Raw genomic sequence first — 22,729 nt, 5'->3', positions numbered from 1 at the left:
TTTTCCAAATTTCGGGTTTGGATTTGGCCAAGAATTCCGGAAAAAGCTTGGCTGTTTGAAACAATCAAAGCTCAGAGTCAGATGGTTCAGAGTGCACACAAGGCTTCCGTTTACAACTGTGTAATCGTATAAGGAACACCAATATTCCAGATTTCTTGTTTCTTCTTCTCTTTCCATTTCTTTCACGTTTGGCATTCCATAATGCATTTCACTTGCCCTTTACCCTCAGAATGTCTACAAATTAGTGCCAATCCCCTTCAATGATAAGACAGATCGGAAGCACAGTCCATTTTCAAACCTTGGATGAACGACTCCTGGCAGCATTTCTTCTTGCGCAGCATCCAACAAAGTAGATAATTGACTGGTACCATGGAGCAAAAGAATGTTAGAGATGAATTATGGAAATTAACAGATATAGCACATAATGATAGGATATGCACTGAACTTTAAAAGACCAACAAGATATTTTGAATCCCCTCCCCAACAGGCAACATCTTTTTTAATCATAAACACTATATATCAACTCTTGCTATAAGCCAGTGGTTTTCCACAAGTAAAATACCAGTTCAACATTAAGTAATTCAATTTGAATGATGGCATAATGATATAGAGATCAACTGGGCAAGGGAACTTGATCAGTTTCCTCCAGAAAAGTTTTGAATGCTATTGACTGGGTCATCTTGAATCTTGGAGATTTTACTTTATGAGATCTACTTTCCACTAAAAAAAGGAAAAGAAGGAAAGGTTTTTATTGATTTTCATGCTAGAGGAAGTCCTTACCAAAACAACGAACAGAATCACATTAAATATTGCAACCACTCTCCATTCAGTTTTCATGTATTGTGCAACTCCAGCCCTAAAAATAATAGAAGGAAACTCATAAGTGAAACTCTACATAAATGTAATGAGAAACAGAGCACTGCATTTCTTCTCTTTTTTAACTTACTTGCAAGAATCACAACTGTAGCACTTAATGGTTTGGGAATTTTTGTAGAGTCTACAGTCATTGTTAGAACTGATTGGATGAAAGCTCAAGTCATAGTAAGAAGCATTTATGGCAGGGTAGCCGCACCTGAAAAGCATAACAAGAAATTCAACCAAGAAAATACCACTTATATGTGGTTGACTATCATAAATATGATAATATTAATTGATAAATTCATGGAATATGTTGACTCAACAATCATTTAACAATTCAAATATGCCAGGCACCTACTCAGATGGTGGTCGACAACAACCAGCCTCAATTGGGGTCAGCTTGGCCATTTTATATTGTTTAAGTGTCTGCACAAAGTAGTCAAAAAGGAATTAGGCACAATGTACATATGGATGTATGTATACCATTTTGGATATTGAAGTGCAGATGCAGCTCTAAAAATACTTGGAAGAAGAGGACCTATAGGTTGGAGAATGTAACCTTATATTTCTTGGGAAGGTTATTGCAGTCTTCAGATTTCACAAGACAGCTCTTCAAGTGTGCCCAGTTGTTTGTGTTATTCAACTTATCAAAACCACAATATTGAACTAGATGAGAGTTGGTACCTTGGCATTGGTTATTGAGACAGCTAATAACAAGAAACATGCCTTACTTGTTTTAGAAACCAAGAACTGTAATCCCGAAGTTGATACTCCTTGTACCTGGACAGATAATCAGATATTGGGTGATCAAATTACTGAATCCCTTGTGTTAACTTAAAGTTTCCTTCTTACATCTTAGCAGTGTGTCTAATGTGAATAATAATATCTAAAAACCATTGAATACATGGTTTGACCTTTTCGTATGAGATAGAATTTGAAGTTACTTTTTTTCCACCAGGTGGCAGGTGGTGGGGTTTACTTTTCTCATCTTTTCCTTTTTTTTTTGTAGGCCCTTTTTCTTGCCTATTAATTATTTCTCCTTTTGCATTTCAAAATTAATTGGAACTTAAGAATATATACTGCACCAAGAGAGATATTCTAGTTATAAAAGAACTATACAGTAACTTTTTGGTCACATTAAGTGGCACGTGTCTTACCTCAGACCAGCTACAGAATGTCCAGATCCATTATTTGTTATAATGAACCTATAAGCACAAGAAAATCAAATGAAAAACAAAGTTATGCCAACAATCTAAAATATGGAAAAAGAAATTCCTTTCTGTTCCATGGAGGATTGAGGACCACAAAAGCAGAAGGTTTCATCTGCTCCATTACTTCCCCAAGAGAGCCTCTTTCATCTCAAAAACCTGTTGATTACACTGTTATGAGAAGGATCAAAAAACAAAAAAGTGAATGCAACCTCAGAGAGTAAGCCTTCATTGTCCATGCAAACAACATGTTGATTAAACTTAAGGAGCAGCAAACAACATGGATCTGTTTAGCTATTAACCTAGGATGTTATTAGTGTTGGATAAGGAGAAATGTTTAGAAAATGCAAATCCATTTCTTTTGACAAGCATATAATAGATGAAAAGTAGACAGACAGATAAGGTGCAACTTAGCAACTTCAGAAATTCACCATCCCTTCTGGTCCTAAGCTTCTGACACATTGATACTTGCAGGGTGATCCTTCACAATAGCCACATTGTGACTCAAAATGAAATCTGAGAAGTCAACAAGGGGTTCACTGTGGATGCATGAAAAGTTCACTAGAATACATGAATTCATCAACATAGAGTTGTTATAGACACACACTGTTGAATAGGGTATTTGAGTACATCTTTCACCTTATAATATATCAATATAATCAGACAAGAAAGAAAGAAAAAAAAAAGTCTGTGCTCCTAATCAAATCTGCTCATCAGGTTTACTATTACCATTTACCAGCAGGATTGACTTGACATGTTACAGAGAAAAAACCAAGTGTGAGAGAATTAAGCAATAAATGGAGATTGATGAATTAAGATGGTTTTGCAATTCAGAGAAAAAAAATTGAAATGTCAAAATCCATCCCTTACATTCATAAGTTCATTTAATACTTGCTTACGACTAATTGGTTCACCTTGAGAATTTGAACAATGTAGTCTTATTTATAAAACTAAATGTTAGTTAAATGAAGAGGCAGCATCTAAAAAGTCTTCACATAAGATAACATAAGATGATATAGCATATGCTAATGAAGTTTATTATTAGCAGAAGAGCAGGGGGTAAGAACAAAAATCCAAAATCCCTTGGGAAAAAGACCCGTAGAAGTAACAAGTCTACATGTAACTGCAATGCTAAGTCTTAATTATTAGGATTGTTAGCATTCCATTCCACAATCTTTCTCCATCCATCCCTCTATACTTCTATCTGTTGGAAATAATGTGGTGAAGGTAAGTATTATGGCAAAGCAATCATTACTCAGATTTGAGGATTATGAGCAGATTTGCTGAGTCAAAACTATCCTTTGTAGAGAAGTATTATGGAAAATTGGCAATAGTGGTGCTAATTTCATGTTTTTTTCTGGATTTTGTGATGCATGTATGTTGCAGGCTTGCAACAGTGTATTTCTTGTAGTTATATCATGAATTGGTTGTAATTTGAATTGTAAAATTTCTCTCCATTCCTCAGTTGAAATTTGAATTCTAAAATCCCTCCCAGGGCTTCAGCCCCTTTCTCTATTTGGGAAATCATGGGCCCCACCTCTCTTCACTCTTTACTAATATAATGGAGCATACAAATCTAAACAATACTCCATCGAATGATTCTCATGGGCCCCACCTCAAAGTACAAACAAGTTAAATAGAATGATTCTCATGGTGTTGTAAGGGATTAACAGCTAAGATGATTTATTTTTTCAGTTTAAGAATCCAAAGAGTTTGCAAGGATTATCCAATTTGTCCATCATTATGTAGATTCTCTTTGTTAGTTGAAAAAGAAAGAAGTTCTAGCATCTTTTGAGTTTTGATGACATTATTTATTTATTTTTTAGAAATGGTAAAGTATAGACTTTCATTAAATCCAAAATGACTATCCCTGTACAACTAGAGGCTGTACAAAAAGAATTCATTGTCCATATAGCACTAAAAAGGTATCCCATGAATTTTTACAAAAAGATTGTCATGTACAAAAATGGAATTACAGCTTTTCCATTTAAACAACTTGTGAACTGCAAGCCAAGAATGAAGTTTTCCTACTATCTTCTGAACCACAGAGTCTACTGAACTACATATGTTATGGAAGAGACTAGAACTTCTCTCCTGCCAAACTACCCAAAATGCAGCAGCCGGTACTATGCTCGAAGAAATTCTTCCTCTTTTACTCAGGCCTTCCAACCTCCATTTTCTTAACAAGTCCATTACTGAAGCTGGGCAGCAATTCCTTGCTGCAAATAATCCCATAACTTTGATCTAGACAGAGAATGTAAAGCTGCGACGAGGCACTAAGTGATCAACTCTATACATTCCTCACCCAACAAATATTCTGCATTTACCATAATCACCCCCCTTCAATAGGTTGTCTGTGTGAGAATTCTATTTGAACTTGCACTCAAAACAAAGAAATCCACTTTGGAAGGTATATCCTTGCACCAAACTTTCCTGGCAAGAAACTCATAGTCATCCAACCTGGTCAAGAAGTTATAGAAAAGTTTAACAGAGAACTGGCCTGTTTTCTCCCAAGTCCACACCCTTCTATCGGCTCTGTTGTACACCACCTGTGTATCCATCAACATTCCAACTTCCAACCTCCCAATCATTTAAATTTCTCTGGAATTGCAGAGTCTGAACAATGTTCCCAGCTTACTTGCATACAATCAGACACCCTTACTTCCTTGTCTAAAGCTAGCTCAAAAAGAGATGGAACGGTCTCCATTAGTGGGCTGTTCCCACACCAGAGGTCCTTCCAAATTTTAACTTTTTGGCCATTTCCACCTGAAACCATACTCCCTTCATTAAATGACTTTGTACCTTCTCTATTCATTTCCAAACTTAGCTTGAATCACCCTCCTTCACAAGCAGTCTTGCTGCTCCCTGAATCTTCAATACCACTGGCACAAAAGGGATACATTCACCTCCTTCATTCTCCTTACCCTAAGTATCAAACCTCCCACTTTTTTGTGCCTACAACTTTTCTCCAATAAACAAGGTGGTATTTCATATACTCTTTTCAGCCTATCCAGGGAAAATTTATCATTTTCTTCTCAATAATTGCTGCCATATTGTCCGGGACAGGGTACATTGAGAGCAGATACAAAGGTAAGAGATGAGACATACTTTTCGGCAGTGTAAAGCTTGCACCTATCCATAATTGGTTCCCATATTGCTTTTTAGTTGCTTCTGGCTCCCAATGGCATTCCTAGATACTTTGAAGGCAACTTCCCCTTTTCACATCACCATTCTTCTGCCCATTGCTCCAGATTTTGCACCTCTCCCACAGCTATCAATTCACTTTTATGTGTATTCATGTGTGGACCATAGAGCACTTCAAACCACCTTACTATTGCCATTAGGTTTTTGATGCTAGAGTCAAAACTGAAAAGTTAAGATCATGCTTTACATTGATCAGCGGAACAGGATTCATGTAGCCGACCCCATATAGTTGGGATAAGGCATGGATGATGGTGATGTTTCACATGGATGCACATGCAGAACCAGGGCTTTGTTATGTCCTGACACAGAGAGAAATAATGGAAGACTGTGGCTATGAGAGTGGAGGTTGGACATTTAGGATGGTAGATTAAGTTACATGGCTATTCAAGTTTAGGTAAAACAGAGCTATTGTCATGAATTTCTATTATGTCAAAACCTCAATGGTTGATGGCCACAAAATTTAGGAATATAATGGTCATGGCAGATCTCATGCTGTTGAGCTTTTAAATTATTATTTTTTGTTGACTGTCTTATGAAACCTTTACGCTATAAAAATTGAACTTGCAAAATTTACCTTAAACAACATCTTTTTATTCGTCAACTAAAGTCTAAATTGGTTCTTAATGGTGCAAAGCAATGACAAGGTAAGCAAAGGTGTTGCACACTCAGGAGATAAAAAGAACTTTTAATTACCATTTTAAAATAAGAACCTTTTAAAAACAGAAAAACCAGTAAGGTGCAAAATAAAATAAGAAATCTATCTAATATCCAAGTAAATAAAAATAAGAGATCTCTCTTTAGCTTTTCTAATGGCAATACTTACGCTAATACTGTGAAGACCAGAATCCCCACCAAGATCAAGCACAACAACACTAGATACTGAAAGCACAGTCAAGGCCAGGTCTAGATGGGGAAAAGGATAAATAACGAATTAAAACACATACACATGCACAAAAACAAAGACATCTCATAACTTATTGAAGAAGGATACTATCCATAGCAATATGGAGATGTTCTTCAATGCGCCCATAAACCCAATCAAAGATCTGTAAACGAAAGAGAAGTGGCATTTAATTCCTGTGTAGATAAATGTTTGCGTGTTTAGTCTTTACTTGTTTATTTATATTGTGGTGGGTAGGGGGAATAAGCTTCAAGGCAAACCAGAGATGGACTGCATACATGACAAGAATGAAACCACCAAGGGCCAGAACAGGGAGAGTGAGCGACTTTCGACAGCCATCGTGGTGAGTACTCATCCAAACCCCAAAACAAATAACAGCTATTGCCAGTATCTGCACAATAAGTACATGGTTAGAACATCAACCATCTCAGAAACAAACTGACTGTGATACATCTTTTTGCGGAGGACATATGTTCTTCGGAATGGGAAGAAAGCTAAAACAGTGAAACAAGTATTATAAGTAGCGGGAAAAATTTCAACTCAAAAAGGAAGGAAGTAAACTCCATTTTATCAAAATTGCAAGAATAAAATTATAAAACAACAGAAATTTGCATATCAGCAGAAAACAACACATATCTCCGAACATGGAAACTAAATATCACAACAATGTAAAGCGACAAACAGATAGAACAAACATGAGAAGAAAAGAGGGACAAAAGGCTAAGAAAGCGAAATCACAAGGAGTGAAACCCATTAAAGAGATGGTAAAAAAAAACAATAGAAGGAAGAAACAAGGCAGGAGTTACAAAGAAGTTTCAAACATGTAAAATTCACCTTAAAACGACGATGAATAAGCAAATAAATCAGGAGGAAAGGCTAAACAAAAAAAGAAAAAAAGGGAAAGAAAACAAAAGCTTACCATGGTGAGAAAGTTGATCCATCTGATCACAAAGGTGCTGGTTCCTGAATCCATATTTCCACTCTGCTCTCCCTCTTAAAGCTTCCACAGAAACGCAGACGCATACAAAGAGAAAGAGAGGAGGATCTCTGCTATGCAAGATTGTAAAGCAAGATTTTATATTTTCTGCTACTATACATGATCCAATTTAAAGAGAAGTAATTTTCTGAGGTGGCACCTGCACTGTTGCACTGCGAAAGAGAGGAGCGATAAAGAAAAAGGGAACAGTAAGGACCTGAGTGGGGATAGATGATCAGAAAAGGGCATTTTGGTCAATAAAAATAAAAGAACTCACATGGTAGCCATGCTTTATTGCTTGAAGCTTCATTCATTTCGTTACTCAACATAACAAGGAAAGACAAGAGTAAGCAGAGGGTTTACTCCGGTCAATACTCAAAAACACATATAAAAACACATATAGGATAAGGAGGTTATTTAGTTGTTAATGATGAGCTACGCGAGGTCAAGAATTATTTGGTCATACATGATTGATCCTCTGCACTTTGGCCCCTAGATTTTGGATTGTCGTCAGGTATGTGGGGGCCAACTATTAAAGTTGCAAGGCGAAGATCAGACCGGACGCCAGACGGTCGTTGACCAACTGTGGGCATAATATGGAAATGTGAATGGACTTTGAAAAATAAGGTCCCGATCCAACGGTGGTGGGTAAGAATCCATGTAATCTTGGCCATATAATGCATATGAAGACCGGAAGAGGGACCCCAGTGGCCCAGTCACCCGACTCGGGGCGGGGGCAACGTCGTAATCTTTTGATGGGATCCCATTACAGAAAAAATCGTGTCCATACAAAACACGACATCCAACCATCCAACCGTATATAGGAATCTATTCCATAGATAGCAAGGTGGTCCATGTCACAGAACCTCTCCCTATGCTCCTAATTCTTTTCTTAATTTATATTTTTAGTTTTATGTAATTGCCCATTAAACAAATAAGAAAATAATATAAATAATAATCCTTCTATCTTATTCCTAAAATATCTCTCTCACACACATGCAACTCTAGAGACAAGATTGCCCCCGACAATGTCCCACAACACATTCTTACACTGTATTAGGAATATCTCCCGATGATGATGACATTATCATTTCTAGGATTATCATCGGGAGATGTTTCCAATACACGATGGAGATGTGCTGTGGGATGTTATGGGGAGCAATCTTGTGGGGGGCTGATTTGAATTCGCAACTCCAGATCTTCTACCCACAATACACTACCCCATGCCTCATGCATTGGGAACATCCCCCGTGCATAATACTATATAAAAGTATGAGATGTTCTCCATGTATGGCAACGATGATATTATTCTTCATGTGTGACAATAATATTTTACATATTTTATAATAACAAATTACAACAAGATTAAAAATTTTAAACAGTAATAAACATAGCATAACTTAAATTATGGATCAATAACAATTTACTAAATAAATTAAAATTATTAATTTAAACCCTATTTAAATTTAATTTTCAAATAATAAAAAATAAACACAATAAGTCGAGTTCAATATAGGTTTACCTTCATGCTACGTAGGCCCTCATTTTGCCACATCATCCAACTCTTAGCCTCTAACCATGCCACCCTACCTTCCATTTCAACGCTTTAACAAAGTTGGAAACTTCTCAAACATTAAACGTATAAGATAATTAATATTTAGTAATTAATTATTCATAAAATACATAAATATTTGAAAATTAATTTATTCATATCAATAATTATTGAATAATCAAATTTTACTATTTAATTATAAATTTATTATTATATGAAATTAATTATATATTAGTATTATCTGAAAAATGACAATTATTACATGAAAATTTCAGTAATTTAAAGATAATTATTTATTTTTTAAATTTCAAAAAAAAAATCTTTGAGCAATTTTTAGTCAGAAAATTATTGATTTTGAAATTTAATTTTGGTAACAAAAAATATTTATTGATATTTTCTTTTACATTGGCTTTTGGTAATTATTAAATTGAAAAATTATTGGGAAATTTTAATATTGATAATTTATATTTGGTAATTATTAATAATTTCTATAATTATCGTAATTTACATAGGTTTTTGGTCTTTATTGGGAATTTTTAATTTAGCGATTTCCAAAAACTAATTTTCATGTTTTTGTTAATTTAATTTAGTGAAAGTTAATTTAAAAAATCTAAATTACTGAATTTTTTATATTTTCAGTAATAATTATTCATAAATTCATTTTTTTTGAAAAATAATTTTTCGTATGAATAAATTCTGAAAAGTTTATTCATATCCATTCGGAAATTTATTCCTAAACTTTTGAAAAGTAATTTATTTAGATCAATATTTGTACTAAGGATTTTTAAGATATTTGTATTAAGGATTTTTAAGATATTCAAAATTTTCTTTCTATTTTTTATTGTGCAGACAACATTAAATTACGAATAGATATTTTTATTCATTTAGTTTTAATATCATATGCCAAAGTGTCAATTGTAGCAAATGCTTGAAATCAAATTCAGTTTGCACCAAAGTTGGGAGGGCCCTACTAGTATTCTTAACATGCCACTGGAGTGTACACGATTTTTGCTTTCGGGCCGGGAGATACTGTGCTTAGCTCTTTAAAGCTAGAGGCCCATTAAAAATTAAAATTTGCTCTTACCAAAAATCAGTTAGGTTGGATTATTTGTGTTATGGTTTTAAAAAGTGATTTGGAAATGGAATCGTTCTGATCATTAGTTTTTGGGTCGATAGTTCGATCGTTCGATTTGAATGGATGATCCATTCTAACAACAAAAATTAAAAATAAAAATGGCAAAAAATTATTGAACGGATCAATAGGTCAATGATTTGATCAGCCAAGTCAACAAATTATTAACTGATTCAACAGTTTTTGGCCATAAATCGGATATAGGGTAAAACGAAACCAATTGCCTAAACAATTCTCAGGCCAAACGATCCGACGATCCGAATCAACTGCAGTTCGAAAACTATGATTTGTGTAACCATACTGATTTCTATTTTGATTTTTAGACATTTTAATAAAATTGTTTCTCCTAGAGTGCTAATTTTGTCATGGTGTGGTGCATTTAGTCTATGAGGAGCAAAAGGAGATGAGCATTTCCGTGTTACTTTTGACAGTTGGAGCATTAGCAGTAGCGGTGAAAGAGACATCAGTACAGATTACTAAAAATAATAAATATAATTTCAGGGGAAGAAGTTTTTAGCCGGGTGGCTCCCCTCCCCCCTTTCCCCGGCGGAACACACGTCCAACTCCAACTGAATTACTGGCTTTACAAGTCACAACTCAACTGGCTTTAAGCGGAAACTCAGGTCGATTTTGCTTTTCTCTCCCACAGTCAAAGGTCCAACTTTTATTGTTATTAACTAGTGAATGGAAGTTAATTATATATATATATTTATATGAATAGGCATTAATAATTTTTATTATTGCTTATAAATTACCATTTTTAAGACACTCATACATTCTATGTTCACATAAATTGATTCTTATATGTCAAATCCATAAATTTATGTGGGTCATTAAGTTCAATTTGAACTATTTATTACTTTAATTTAACCATTCTTATTATTATTAATTTATTTTAGTATTTAATTTAAATTTTTTGTTATATAGTAATAATATTAATTAAATTTGTAATTATTTAAATATTTACTTAAAATATTTTTCTCCAACCAAGTGTAATTATTATATAATAGATTTGTTAATTCATATTTTGCATTTACGAATAAGCATTAATGATTTGGCTTAACAATTTTACTTGTTGTTAATAGATATTGATTCTTATTTAAGGTTTAGTTACTATATTTGGTAAATATTATGGGGCCTGCTTTGAATAAACATTAATGATAAATGATGATTGTTATTTCATTTTTTATTATTTACTTAATTAAGTACTTGATGATTGTTAATTATTTTTATAAATACTTATTGTTATTATTATTTACTTAATTCAGTAATTTTCAGCAAGTAATTATTTGATTTAATCTGAATTATTTCAAAATTTTAATTATTTATAATAGACATTTAGCGTAGGCTCTTTATTTGATTTAAGAGACTTACCATGTTTTATCTAGAGAATGACCCCATACTAAGAGGCAACTATAGTATTATTAAATTTGAAATTTACTATTTAACAATAAAAAAACAATATCCTGTTGAGCAACCCACTCCCAAAAAAGTAACAATAACTTTGAAATCATTAATCTATATATAAAATAGAAAAGTTAGATGGATGTTTACAACAATATCATCAATACTGGTTAATATATAGGGACGTATGAATTGATAAAAAGCATTTAAATGATATCCATTCAAAGAGGCAAAGAAGAAAAAAAATCATTCAAAGACTTACTAAGAAAAACAATTAATGCCAAACAATATTTGCAGGTGCATCCATCCTCTAAAGCAAGAGATGAAAAATACATGATTATAATCAAATCATCATCATGTATGGCTACAATCAACTACTAATATAATCAGGACTCCAAAGCCCATTCAACAGAGGAAACATGAAAGAAAGGAGAATAAGGGGACCATATCGAGTATGGAGGTCACCTCCAAATTAGGTGGCAACGTTTCTTTTGCTCGATCATGGTTATGGATTTTAAGTCTAAGCTCCCCACAATGCACGTAGGCTGGCTAGAAGTTATCTTTAGGGAAAAGGTAGGGAAACCTATACATAACCTAATGGTATATATGAATTATGGGAATTGAGAAATAAAAATAGGAAATGTAGGTTGAAATTATAATTTAGGGCATGTTGATGTGTCAAATTCAAGTCAATTAGAACACTCATAGATTTTAGTTCATTCATTTAGTGGTAATTTGAATATTTTTTTTTATTCCATGTCTTTATTGAGTAATATAGATTAATAATTATGAAATCAGTAATAATAATATGTATATTATTATTACTGTTATTTACTCGTAATATATTCTTATTATGTGTGTATTGATTTTGAAATCAGTAATATTAAATTATTATTATTATTATTATTATTATTATTATTATTATTATTATTATTATTTTTCTATTATTATTATTGTTATTATTATGAAGTGATTAATTTGTTAATATTATGATTTTTAGTTAATTCCTAAAATAATAATTTCTTTTATAATTCTTTTAGTTTAACAATAATGAATAATTGAAAGTTTTATAATTTAACTTTCACTAAATGATATATTTATTGGAGAATAATAATAGTATTAGTTATAATTACTTATCATAATAATGTAAATAATTAATACTTATTATATATTTATAAAATAATTAATACGAATTAATATAAATCTAAAATGATTATATCTCAATTAATAATTAACATTATTAAAATACTTCTTAATTATCATAAAGTAATTAACATTTCGAAGTAATAATTATCATTATTATAATCAAGGAATTAATTATCAATAAGTAATTGCAATCAGTAATTAATTTTTATCAGAAATTAATTATCAATAAGTAATTTCATATAAATATATGAATTATAATTTCTGATAATAATTCTAATATAAATAATTAACATTAAATATTTATTTTCAAAATAATTAATATGAGTTAATATAAATATAAAATGATTATTTCTGAATTATTAATTACCATTATGAAAATCCATATTTATTATCATTAATTAATTATCATTACGAATTAATGATGAGCAATATTATCAGTAATTAAGTAGTAATAATAATTATTATAAGAAATTATTATTATTAGTGAACTATTATTATTAGTAATTAATATATGGAATTAATTAATCAGAAGTCATTAATTATTATTAGTACCCCTCTCTTGCAAAAAGTTGGCTCATCATTATTGTCATCATCAATGACAACTTGATAAATACATAATTTGATAAAAATAGGTAAATATCATTAATTTATTGTTTTACCTTTTGGAAAACTAAATAAGAGAAAAATAAATGATTAGCATTGAAAATGAAAAATTGTTTGGATTTTTGCAAAAAAAATTATTGAACATAAAAAACCAATTATTCAAAAAGAAGGTCGTTAACCAAAGAGTAATTAAAATTAATCAATAAATAATAATTTTAAGAAATTAAATTAATAATTAATTATCTGTTTGAATTAAAATGGGTAATTTCAACAAATAATTTTAAGTAATTAAATTTTTATATTAACATTTTTTAATAATAATCAGTATTATTGACTAACAATATATTCTTATTATGTGTATATGGATTTTGAATTAATAATATTAAAGTACTACTACTATTAGTAGGAAAAAACATGTGAGTGCCAATTTAGTATCCAAACTTTAAAATGCGAAAATCTGATACCCGAATTTTCATTTTGCGACAATATAAAATCTACCATCGTGCTAATTAAGAATTTTGAAAATGTCAAAATTACCTTTCCAAAATAAATAGTTCATAGTTCATACGCACCTCCCTCGATTCCAACAACAACAAAGAACCATCTTCATTCTCGACCAGGGAAGAGCGCCCGGAAACAACCGAACCAGATCAGTGACGTCTCCTCCTCTGACGCCGACAAGATCTTCCCCTTACTCTTTCAGCTACCTGAGGTCTTTCTCTCCGCTCTTGAGCCCCAAGACCAGAACCGTCGCCGCCCGCCTTTAGCTGCCTTAGAACCTTTCAACTCTTCTTCCACTTCAATCCAACGGAGCCCTAAAGAATGTCTCAAGACCAGCGACTCCAGGCCTTCTACCACAAAGCTAACGATGAAGATTTCCCCGAGAACTTCCACTGTTAGAGCCTTAGGTATCTCATGCGGTGCTCCCACCCAGATCAGTAGCTTCACGGCCTCGAGGTCCCCTCCAGTAGAGGTTCTCCTCTGCTACTCCAACGAAACCCATAGTGGCATTTCCAACTCCCTGAGCGTTTCCAAACACCAGGCATGAACCGGGAGTCCAAACGTTCTTACCCTCCACCTTCGAGTTTCTTTGCACCTGCAATTCCTCCCAAGGATTGGTGATCACCGAAACAGAGACAACTTCTTTCATCCTATTGGGTATGGGCTCTGTTCGCAGACGAGTGTTTACCGCCCTGGCATGGACGTTACCAAGGCTGAGCTAGTAGGAAGAACGAACTAGAGAAGGCAAGATAGAACGGAGACCGTTGGAGAGTGGAAAGCCAAGGTCTACGAACAGTGACGGTGTACTCCCCGGTGGACGAATAGTAAATAAAAGTGCAAAGTTTCTCCCCTCCTTGGCTCCAACTCTTAGTGTATAAGTTCTCATCTAGCCAACTGTCAAGACCCCTCGGCTGCTCGACCAGCCGACGCATATAGCCTCCCCGAGGTGATACGCTCTGATTGGATGGCGGTTAAGGCACACGGCTCTATACGAGCCATACGTCCACTTCGCCTTCATGATAAGGCAAGGAACAACAGGGACCTCGGCTATAAGCACCGGCCAACAATCTTGGCCTATAATGAACAACCACATTAAAAGCGATCTATGTACTTCGCCAAATAGGAAGGATGTGGTGGCCTCGGCCAGGCGCAGCTCAGCAGCCTCGGCCAAAGTCGGAGAACAAGCCAGGAGATCTAAGGACTTCTCCTCCCTTCCCTCCCCGTTGAGGAAAGGGACCCCGAACACCTCGACGACTCAGCTTGGCTTCGGCTGAACTCCTTCAATTCAACATCCTAAGCGAACAACTAAGTGACAAACCACCTTAGATGGTAATTTCTTTGCTGCTTGTGACCTCTTGGAAGGGGGCACTGACCCTAACAACAAAAGAGAGAGAGAGAGATACGAGTGTGAGAAACAAAAATAAAGGCACAAGTTACGGAAAAAAGTATATTCCATTGAGTATTCATTGTCAACACTTTACAAAAATAGGCTTCAGATGGGGAGGCCAAACCCTTTACAAGAAATAAGTTAAGAAAAATAACAAACAAAAAGAAAGGAGGAAGCAGAAGAAGAGTCGCCTATGTGACGCCCTCACCAGCAGAAGCAGCTGGGTCCTCTGCAGCAGAGACTTCAACATCCCCCGAGACCTTCAGTTGGTCCACCGGGAAGCTCGACATCAGCCTCAGCACCTCGATCTTGGTGTCCTCAATCCCCTCCAGGTAGGAGTCAACCCCTTAGTCGGTGAGGTAGTGTTGGTACTCCTCCGTTGTCTTCTAGATGTTGACGGCATCCCTAGCCCTCTCCTAGGCCTCTGCCACTCACGCTTGAGCTGCTGACAAGGCCTCATCGAGGCGGATGTGCTCCAGCTCAGACTTCTTCAAGGCCTGCTTGATCTCGGCAGTGAGGGCCTTCTTTGCCTTGAGGTACTCCTCCTGCATCCTTTGGACCTCCTTCTCCTTGTTCATAGCCGAGACAACAACATATTGATCGCTCTCGGCCTCAGTGACCCACACCTTGAGCCGCTCCTTATCCTTGGCCTTCTTCAAGTGCTAGACGAGGAGCCCGACCCAATCACCTAAGCCGACGAAGTATTGGCAGACCTACAGCAAAAACACCTTCGTCAGTAAGTTAAAGCCATAAAGACAATGCCAACCAGAGAAGTGATGGAAAGAAAATCTTACCTCGGCCAGGTGGTCCGAGGTGTGGTCTCGGAGGTCAGTCGGGCTCTCATTCATCATGGCTAGACGATCCCCCTGATTGTAGCCCTACCAACTCCCCGGGTGTCAAGGGAGTCCCCTCTCAGACGTTCCCCCTGATCATAGACCTATGGCTCCGATGAAGATAGAGGGATAGAAGGATGAGGCCCCCTTTGCTGGAGGCCCCCTTAGCACATTGGCGGCCTCTCCTCCTCGGGTACCGCCCTCGGTTGAGTGGTCCTTGTGTGCCAACCTCTTCCCTAGGGGGGGGGGATTGAGGTGCATCAGGCTGGCCTCTTCTGGACAATCTCTCATTTCCGGCTCCCCTCTATCGGCCTCTTGCCTTGGTCAGCTCCAACACTAGCAGGAGCTTGAGGCCAAGGCGTCCTCTTAGCAGGCACAACCTCCCTTGGCATTTGCCTCCTTGGTGGGCCCTCGCTTGGTATCCTCTTCTTGGCTTGGGCCTTCTCCAATAGCAGCTTCTTCATGTCAACTGACATCTCTGCAAAAGAGCAAAATACACATTAGTACCTCTAAACAGACAAGAAAGATGACGTGTTAAAAAGCCGATGAAAGAAACTCCCCTACCAAGGCGAGCAGGACTGAGCTGAACAAAAACCAAAGGGAACTCTTCCTCCACTAGGGGCTTGGCCCAAATCGTCCTCAACACACGAATGTGGGTAATCACATCGGCTTTATCGTCTCAAAGAAGGACTTTGGCCTTCTCAACCGACAAGAAAAGCTCCCCCAACCCGGCTTGAATGACCAATCCTCGGGACATGACACAAAAAAGAATTTATTCTTGTAGTTATGAACAAATGAAGGGTTGTCAACAGCTTGGCCTCTCTGAGACTAGATATAGTACATACCCCCCTCACTAGGGTGTGGCCTCAGCACAAACATGACGCAAAAAATCTTTTGGGTCAGCTCCGCGTCTCGGAGTCGAGCCGCCACTAGCATAGCAATGATGGTCATAAGAGCATTAGGGGCCAGTTGACTAATGGAGATGTCGTACTACCTCATCAGCTTGGGGATAAGAGGATGGAGGGGAAAGCTAAGACCGAACTCTAAAAAATGTTGGTAAATGCAGATTTCCCCTTCTTCCGGTGTCCATGGCCGATCACTGATGTTGGGAACCCTAAGTCTATAGGACCGAGGGATGTAATACTTCCTAGCCAAGGTCTTCACCTGCTTGAAGTCAAGGACACTATCTTGCTCTGAGTGCAGAAGGTGGTCTATGTTCACCCCTCGGGCTGTATACTCGGTCAATAGACTTGGGCCGAGCTCAGGGACCTCCTCACCCTTGACCACGTCAAGTGACCTCGAAGACCCCTTGGCCTCCTTAGGCCTCATAGATCTGGCGCTCTCATCAGGAGAGTTGTCGCCTCTTCAGTTTCTTTCAGCACCTATAGGGGCAGTCCTCTCCCTCAACACCTTGACCTCAGGCCTCGAAGCAGGGACCTCAGGCTCACTTGGGTTGTCTCCACTGCCACAGGCAGCAGATGGGGTTCGGAAGGAGCTCGCTCCCGAGATATCTGGAGTTCATAGCATCAGGGCCGGAGTCCGAACAAGACATGACTGTAGAGGGGTTCTTTACCTAAGGATACGAGGTCTATGGATCTCTAAAGAAAACCCAAGCTCTCTAAGAGAAACAACACTTGGAGACAAATGGTGGGGGGAAGCACAACTAAGGCCCCTATTTAAAGAAAAATGGATGACCACGATGCGACTGCCTCCACGGCCCAATTGAGTGACTGACACGCGCCGTTTGCCTCAGGAAGATGAAACAGCGTTGGGCGAGCCGACCGGTCTGCTCGCCGTGTTGGTTGGTCCGCCCAGTGACTTTGAACCAGATGAAGCGCAACCTGACCGGCCCAATGCCCATCTCGTGTACGGATACGACGCATCACCTTGTCCCACGCACAATCCTCTCCTGGAACCCGTCCCAGGAACGGATTTGACCTGGCAACGCAAGAACCCATGGCGCACACGGTTTGGACCCATCGCTGAAAGTCATCCCCTGCACGCCTATGGCTTACTCGCAACGAGACCTGTCTTGCACACAGTGCAGCCACGACCACCTGTCACCAAGTGTTACCCTCGTCGATCCCAACCGAGGTTGACGCCTTGCACAAACTCGCCTTTTCATGAATGAAACAAGACAGGGGGGCAAGTACCCCTCGCACCCGTATCCCGCATGGACTTAAACTCTCGGGCAACGAAGTTGAGGCCTTTGGGGAGCACAAGCCTTTTGGCACCCCTCGGAGGGAAGGGAAAAGACCAAATCAACACCACCACAACTAGCATTAGATGCATCCTCAGCAAAGATGAAGCCAAGGCTAAGGCCCTTGCCATGAAGACCCATCGACGCCTCCTAGAAAAGGCAATGCCCTCTCTCTGGCCAAAATAGGGGCTCGTAGCTGAGACCTCCACTACGGCCTCAAGAGTAGGGGGCAAATGATGTAGGCGTAGATGACCTAGACCAATAGTGCACACACGCATGGAAGATGATGACACCTGGAGCGGACCCAATAAGGGTGCGGCGATTTAGAGCCAATGGAGCAGCCGTTTGTGGTGGCCTCGGATGGCCACATTCCTCAGGACTAGACTGCATCCTAACCATCCGAGCCCTCCTAACTCCAAACAGCCTCAAGTACAAATAGGGGGCAACCCCCTCAAGGTAAGGATCTGGACTCTGAACTACTAAGAGCTCTACAGTTTCTCGTGTGACCTCGTCTGAGCGCTCCTCACTCAGGCGTCATCCACCTCCTACTCCCCCATACTAACTTGACCATCAGAGTCTTTGCCTCGGGGTTAGCACCTAAGGTCTCAAACGTCCTCCCCCTCTTCATAGGTCTAACCTTCCTGCCCTCGGCCACAGCAGACCTTAGACTCTTCAGCCAGCCCTCGGCTTAGAAGCAAAATTACTTTGTTGCCCTTAGCCCATTCCGGACAGCAACAAATGGCAAGTGCATTTACTGATCCTCGACTATGGCGCTTTGTTCATTTGAATTAACTAGCAACGAGGCGATGAAGTTGAAGTCGGAATCGGAGTTGGAGCCAGAGACGTAAATGAAGATGGAATCAGAATCAGAGACAGATTTGGAGTCGAAGACGTAGATGAAGACGGAATTGGAAATAGAATCAGAGACAAAGTTGGAGCCGGAGACGTAGACGTAGATGAAGACGGAATCAAAATCGGAATCAGAGCCATATACAATCATAGACGAAGATGGAATCAAAATTGGAATTGGAATCAGAGACAAAGTAAGAGACGGAGATTGACGGAAAATAGAGTAGAGCTAGGGTTGATCATGGGCCGGGCCAGGCTTTGCACTTATGATAAGGGCTATAGCTTAGGCCCGGGCCCGGGGTTCCGGGCCTGAAATATAAGCCCTAGCCCAGGTCTATATGGACCTGGGCCGGGCCGGGCCTGATTTTGGGCCAATATCTTTCATATATATAAAACATTACATATCTATAATAAATTATATTAAATGACATAACATGCATATAAACTTATTTTATACATTATATAATATAAAATATTACATATAATATAAATTATATGTCATGCTATAATATTTATATATAAAATATATAATATAATATAAAATAACTTGTATACATATGTATACATTATACACAAAATGTGTAAGCCCAAACCCAGCCCTAAAATTTGCGGGCCTAATGTGGGCCTGGGCCCAGGCCAGGCCTGAACACAAAACCCAGGCCCAAGTTCGAAATTTCTAGGCCGAGTCAGTCCGGGCTGAAATGATTACCCCTAATTAGAATCATAAAACGGTATTTTAGAAATTTTAAAATATATATCTGTCACGTTATGTAACTTATAAATAGAATGTAACGGAAAGTTAAAAATTCAAGGATACTTTAAGATAATAGTGAAATAAAAAAGAACAAGAATACAGTTAGTTAAAAATTTAATGATACTTTAAGGATAATTTAAGATAATACTGAAATCCCCAACAGCTTGTTTTGGGATTGGTATAACTTCAGCTTTGATTGAGTTGCATTGATCAAATACATTAAAGAAGCTATATACCGAAATTAGTTTCACCGAAATGTCAAATTTAGTAGCTCCATTAAATTGCGTTTTGTGTGAGGTCTATCTTGAAAATCATGAAGCCCTCCCAATTGGACAAACATTGATTGATTCGCCTCAGATAATTTACCGAGAATAGTTTTTCGTTTTACCGAAAAGTTGACTTATCAGCGGCTTTTTAAAGTCTTCATGAAACATAACTTGCGTAGAATCTCCCTTGAAGTTGCAACACCAAAAGTCGGTATAAAGCCCCTCCCTAACGGGCACTGATTTGTTTTGAAGAAGCCCTTAAAAGAAGTTTCAATGAAAAGCCATTTGGGCTTGAGGTTTTTACTTTTTACCGACACAGAATCTGCTAGAACTAACTTGCATTAGGTCATGCAGCCCATTTGGATTTATTTTATGTTTTAAGTCATAATCCAACGTGGTTATAGCATGGTTTTAAAAATTGAACCGGATCAGACGGTTGAACCAGAAAAACTGGGAACCGGTTTTATTTTTCCCTAAAATCGGAATTTTGTTAGAAAACATTGATTTGATCAGCAAACTGTTGATCCGGGTGGTTGAACTGTTTAACGATTTTGACATTTTTTTTATATTTATTTTTTTAATTTTTTTTGTCAGAACAAACTATCCATTTGGTTTGAACGGCCAAACCGTTCAACTGAGAACTGGAATCCTGACTGGTTCATTGTCCGGTTTAATTTTATAGGGTGTCCGGGTGAGACAAACTTCACACAAAGCCAAAAGCCCTCCCAAACGGGCCCGAAGCTCTTATCTTAGGAATCCGATGTATGATCCAACCCAAGTGCCTGCTTAGGCCGTAATCCTTCTTTTTATCTTTTACCGAAGGGAAAGAGCAGACAAATGGGCTACCTTATTCCCACAGACTAGTCCGATACCTTTCCGGCAGGCTAGTTGGCAGCTTCGACACCTTTTCCATCATATCAAATTGTCCGCTCATATTGTTTTGTATTGTATATTTAGGTTGAGGGTGGACTTGTTGTATATAGGATTTTATCTGTATGAGATCCCAATTGGGTAAGCAACCTGAAGTTGTAGAAACAACTCTTTCTTTTTGCGTAAGAAATGTAAGAATTGCCTTCAAGCAAAGTCTTGGAAGAAACACTAACTGAATAACAATAAAATGATGATGGCCATCAACTCATCATCATCTCGAGTAAAAGAGAATTTATATAAGCTGTCAACCAGAAGATAAAAAATACAGTCAACAAGAGCAGCACGCCAAGGTCGGAGGTAACCTTTAGGCTATGTTTGGTTGGAAGGAAAAAGTAGGGAAAGAGAGGGAAATGCAACGAAACCTTTAGGATATGTTCGGTTTGAAGGAAACTGTAAGGAAAGGAATTGAAGGGAAAGGTAGGGAAACCCTTACAACCCTTGTATTGGCTTTCCTGTCTTTCTCTTCCTTTCGCTATCTTTTCCTTCAAACCAAACATAGCCTTACAAATTAAAGGTTTCCCTGTATTTCCCTTCCTTTCCCTACCTTTTCCTTCAAACCAAACATAGCCTTAATTTTTATCAACTCCTATATATTTTTCATCGCAAGTGTGGATGTATGTATGTTGGTACTGGACCTGCAATCTCAAGATCACCAAGGCATTTTCAATTGACATATAGGCTTCAACACAAGGCCATGGGGAAATGGGAATTTACAACAATCAATGAAGAAAAATTTAATTGCCTTCACTCTATTCAACCTTATTTGTATAGGCCAGTTTTCAAATCCGTCTAACTTTTCCTCTCAATTTCCCAAACCTGTTAAACCTGTCCTGGACCGTCGCACCCAAAAAAAGTTTATTACTTGAACTCGGATCAGTTAATGATAGCATTTAAACTTTTAACACTACTACTAAGCCATCTTACCTCTGTGTTATTTGATGAAATAAAATAAATTTTATTAACTTTTGTGTTCATCCAAACAAACAATACATATTTATGATTAACAATTATAACTAAAAATTAAAAGAAAGAATATTTAAAATTAGCATTTTATAACTAAATGAAATAAATAAATTATCAAATCCAAATTTATATCAAATGAAGATTTTAAGCCCAAGAAATTAATACAAATAAAAGATTAATAATAGAATAATTATCTTAGTACTTAAACTTTATAAATTTGTGCATGAAATATATCTTACAATTTTTATAATTATTAGTTAAAATTTCAATCTATATTAAATAACATTATATTTATCATTTACAAAAAATAAAAAAAATTGTTTACAAAATATTCAAGAATATAATATTACATTGAATATATCAAATCCACTAATTTACATTTATATGAAAAAATGATTTTTAGTTTCAAAAAAATTATAGAAGTTCAAATTTTAATAATGAAATAATTATTTTAGTAATTAAAAATTATGAATTTGCATATGATATATACCTTATAAAAGTTAACAAATTGATACATTTTGAGTAAAAATTATATATTTTCATAAATCATTAAATGATAATTTAATTTATATTTGAGAGTTGAATATTTAGTTAACCTTTTTGTTAATTTTAAAAAGAAAAAAAATAAAAAAATAATTGATATAATAATTAGGATAAATATAATAGGTTCATATGTTTTGTGTTTTGGAGTCTTAATTAATGTATTGTTTGATATTTATGCATATCGCTATATTAATTGTAATATATTTTTTCATGTACCTCAATATATATATGACCTTAAATTTAGTGTTATTAACGTGTTTATGAAATTCATATGTGTTTCCTAGTGTATCCAAGATTTTCCATATCTTTTGCCTGTATCCATGCATTTCTAAAGCATATCTATATCTGTATCCATATCTAAGTTGTCCGATATAATACTCGATATTGATGCTTTAATCCTTGGTTCAATATTAAGTATATAAAAAAATTTTCTTCAAAGTTCATTATCAACCAACATTCAACAAGAACCAATATTACATAGAACACTTCCATATAAAAGAGCAAAACAAGATAGTATAA

The 22,729-nt window shown here is 36.5% G+C and overlaps 1 protein-coding gene and 1 long non-coding RNA gene across 3 annotated transcripts; both read right to left on the bottom strand.

The window, feature by feature from the left end:
• On the bottom strand, positions 1 to 7,550 carry LOC148879994 (tetraspanin-10-like). The gene is made up of 12 exons (XM_088961777.1): positions 7,425 to 7,550; positions 7,091 to 7,320; positions 6,450 to 6,562; positions 6,262 to 6,316; positions 6,094 to 6,149; positions 2,016 to 2,063; positions 1,590 to 1,638; positions 1,418 to 1,501; positions 1,217 to 1,284; positions 947 to 1,072; positions 781 to 856; positions 1 to 361 (listed from the first exon to the last, which is right to left on the bottom strand). Exons 2-12 carry the CDS (start codon positions 7,142 to 7,144, stop codon positions 293 to 295), a joined length of 798 nt encoding a protein of 265 aa, XP_088817903.1. The 5' UTR covers positions 7,145 to 7,320; positions 7,425 to 7,550; the 3' UTR covers positions 1 to 292.
• Positions 7,551 to 13,432: 5,882 nt separating this feature from the next.
• On the bottom strand, positions 13,433 to 16,169 carry LOC148879993 (uncharacterized). Of its 2 annotated transcripts, XR_016105834.1 has the most exons (3): positions 15,667 to 16,162; positions 15,081 to 15,585; positions 13,433 to 14,859 (listed from the first exon to the last, which is right to left on the bottom strand). It is a non-coding gene; the product is annotated as an uncharacterized LOC148879993 (long non-coding RNA). The 2 variants fall into 2 exon arrangements; XR_016105833.1 differs by lacking the exon at positions 13,433 to 14,859 and having other exon boundaries at positions 14,923 to 15,585; positions 15,667 to 16,169.
• Positions 16,170 to 22,729: the final 6,560 nt, after the last annotated feature.

Source organism: Nelumbo lutea, chromosome 1 (genome assembly GCF_056320005.1).
Source record: "Nelumbo lutea isolate HS-2025 chromosome 1, American lotus-T2T, whole genome shotgun sequence".
In the NCBI taxonomy this organism is placed as follows: domain Eukaryota; kingdom Viridiplantae; phylum Streptophyta; class Magnoliopsida; order Proteales; family Nelumbonaceae; genus Nelumbo; species Nelumbo lutea.
The sequence above is the reverse complement of the archived record's forward strand: the minus strand, read 5'-3'. Positions and strand labels throughout refer to the sequence as shown.

Coding starts and splice junctions, on each gene's coding strand:
- LOC148879994 (XM_088961777.1), bottom strand. CDS start 7,144: ATGGATTCAGGAACCAGCACCTTTGTGATCAGATGGATCAACTTTCTC. Junction 1,502..1,589: donor GTTCTTGGTTTCTAAAACAA/GTAAGGCATGTT, acceptor GGTTTTGATAAG/TTGAATAACACAAACAACTG. Junction 362..780: donor TGATTCTGTTCGTTGTTTTG/GTAAGGACTTCC, acceptor CCATGGTACCAG/TCAATTATCTACTTTGTTGG.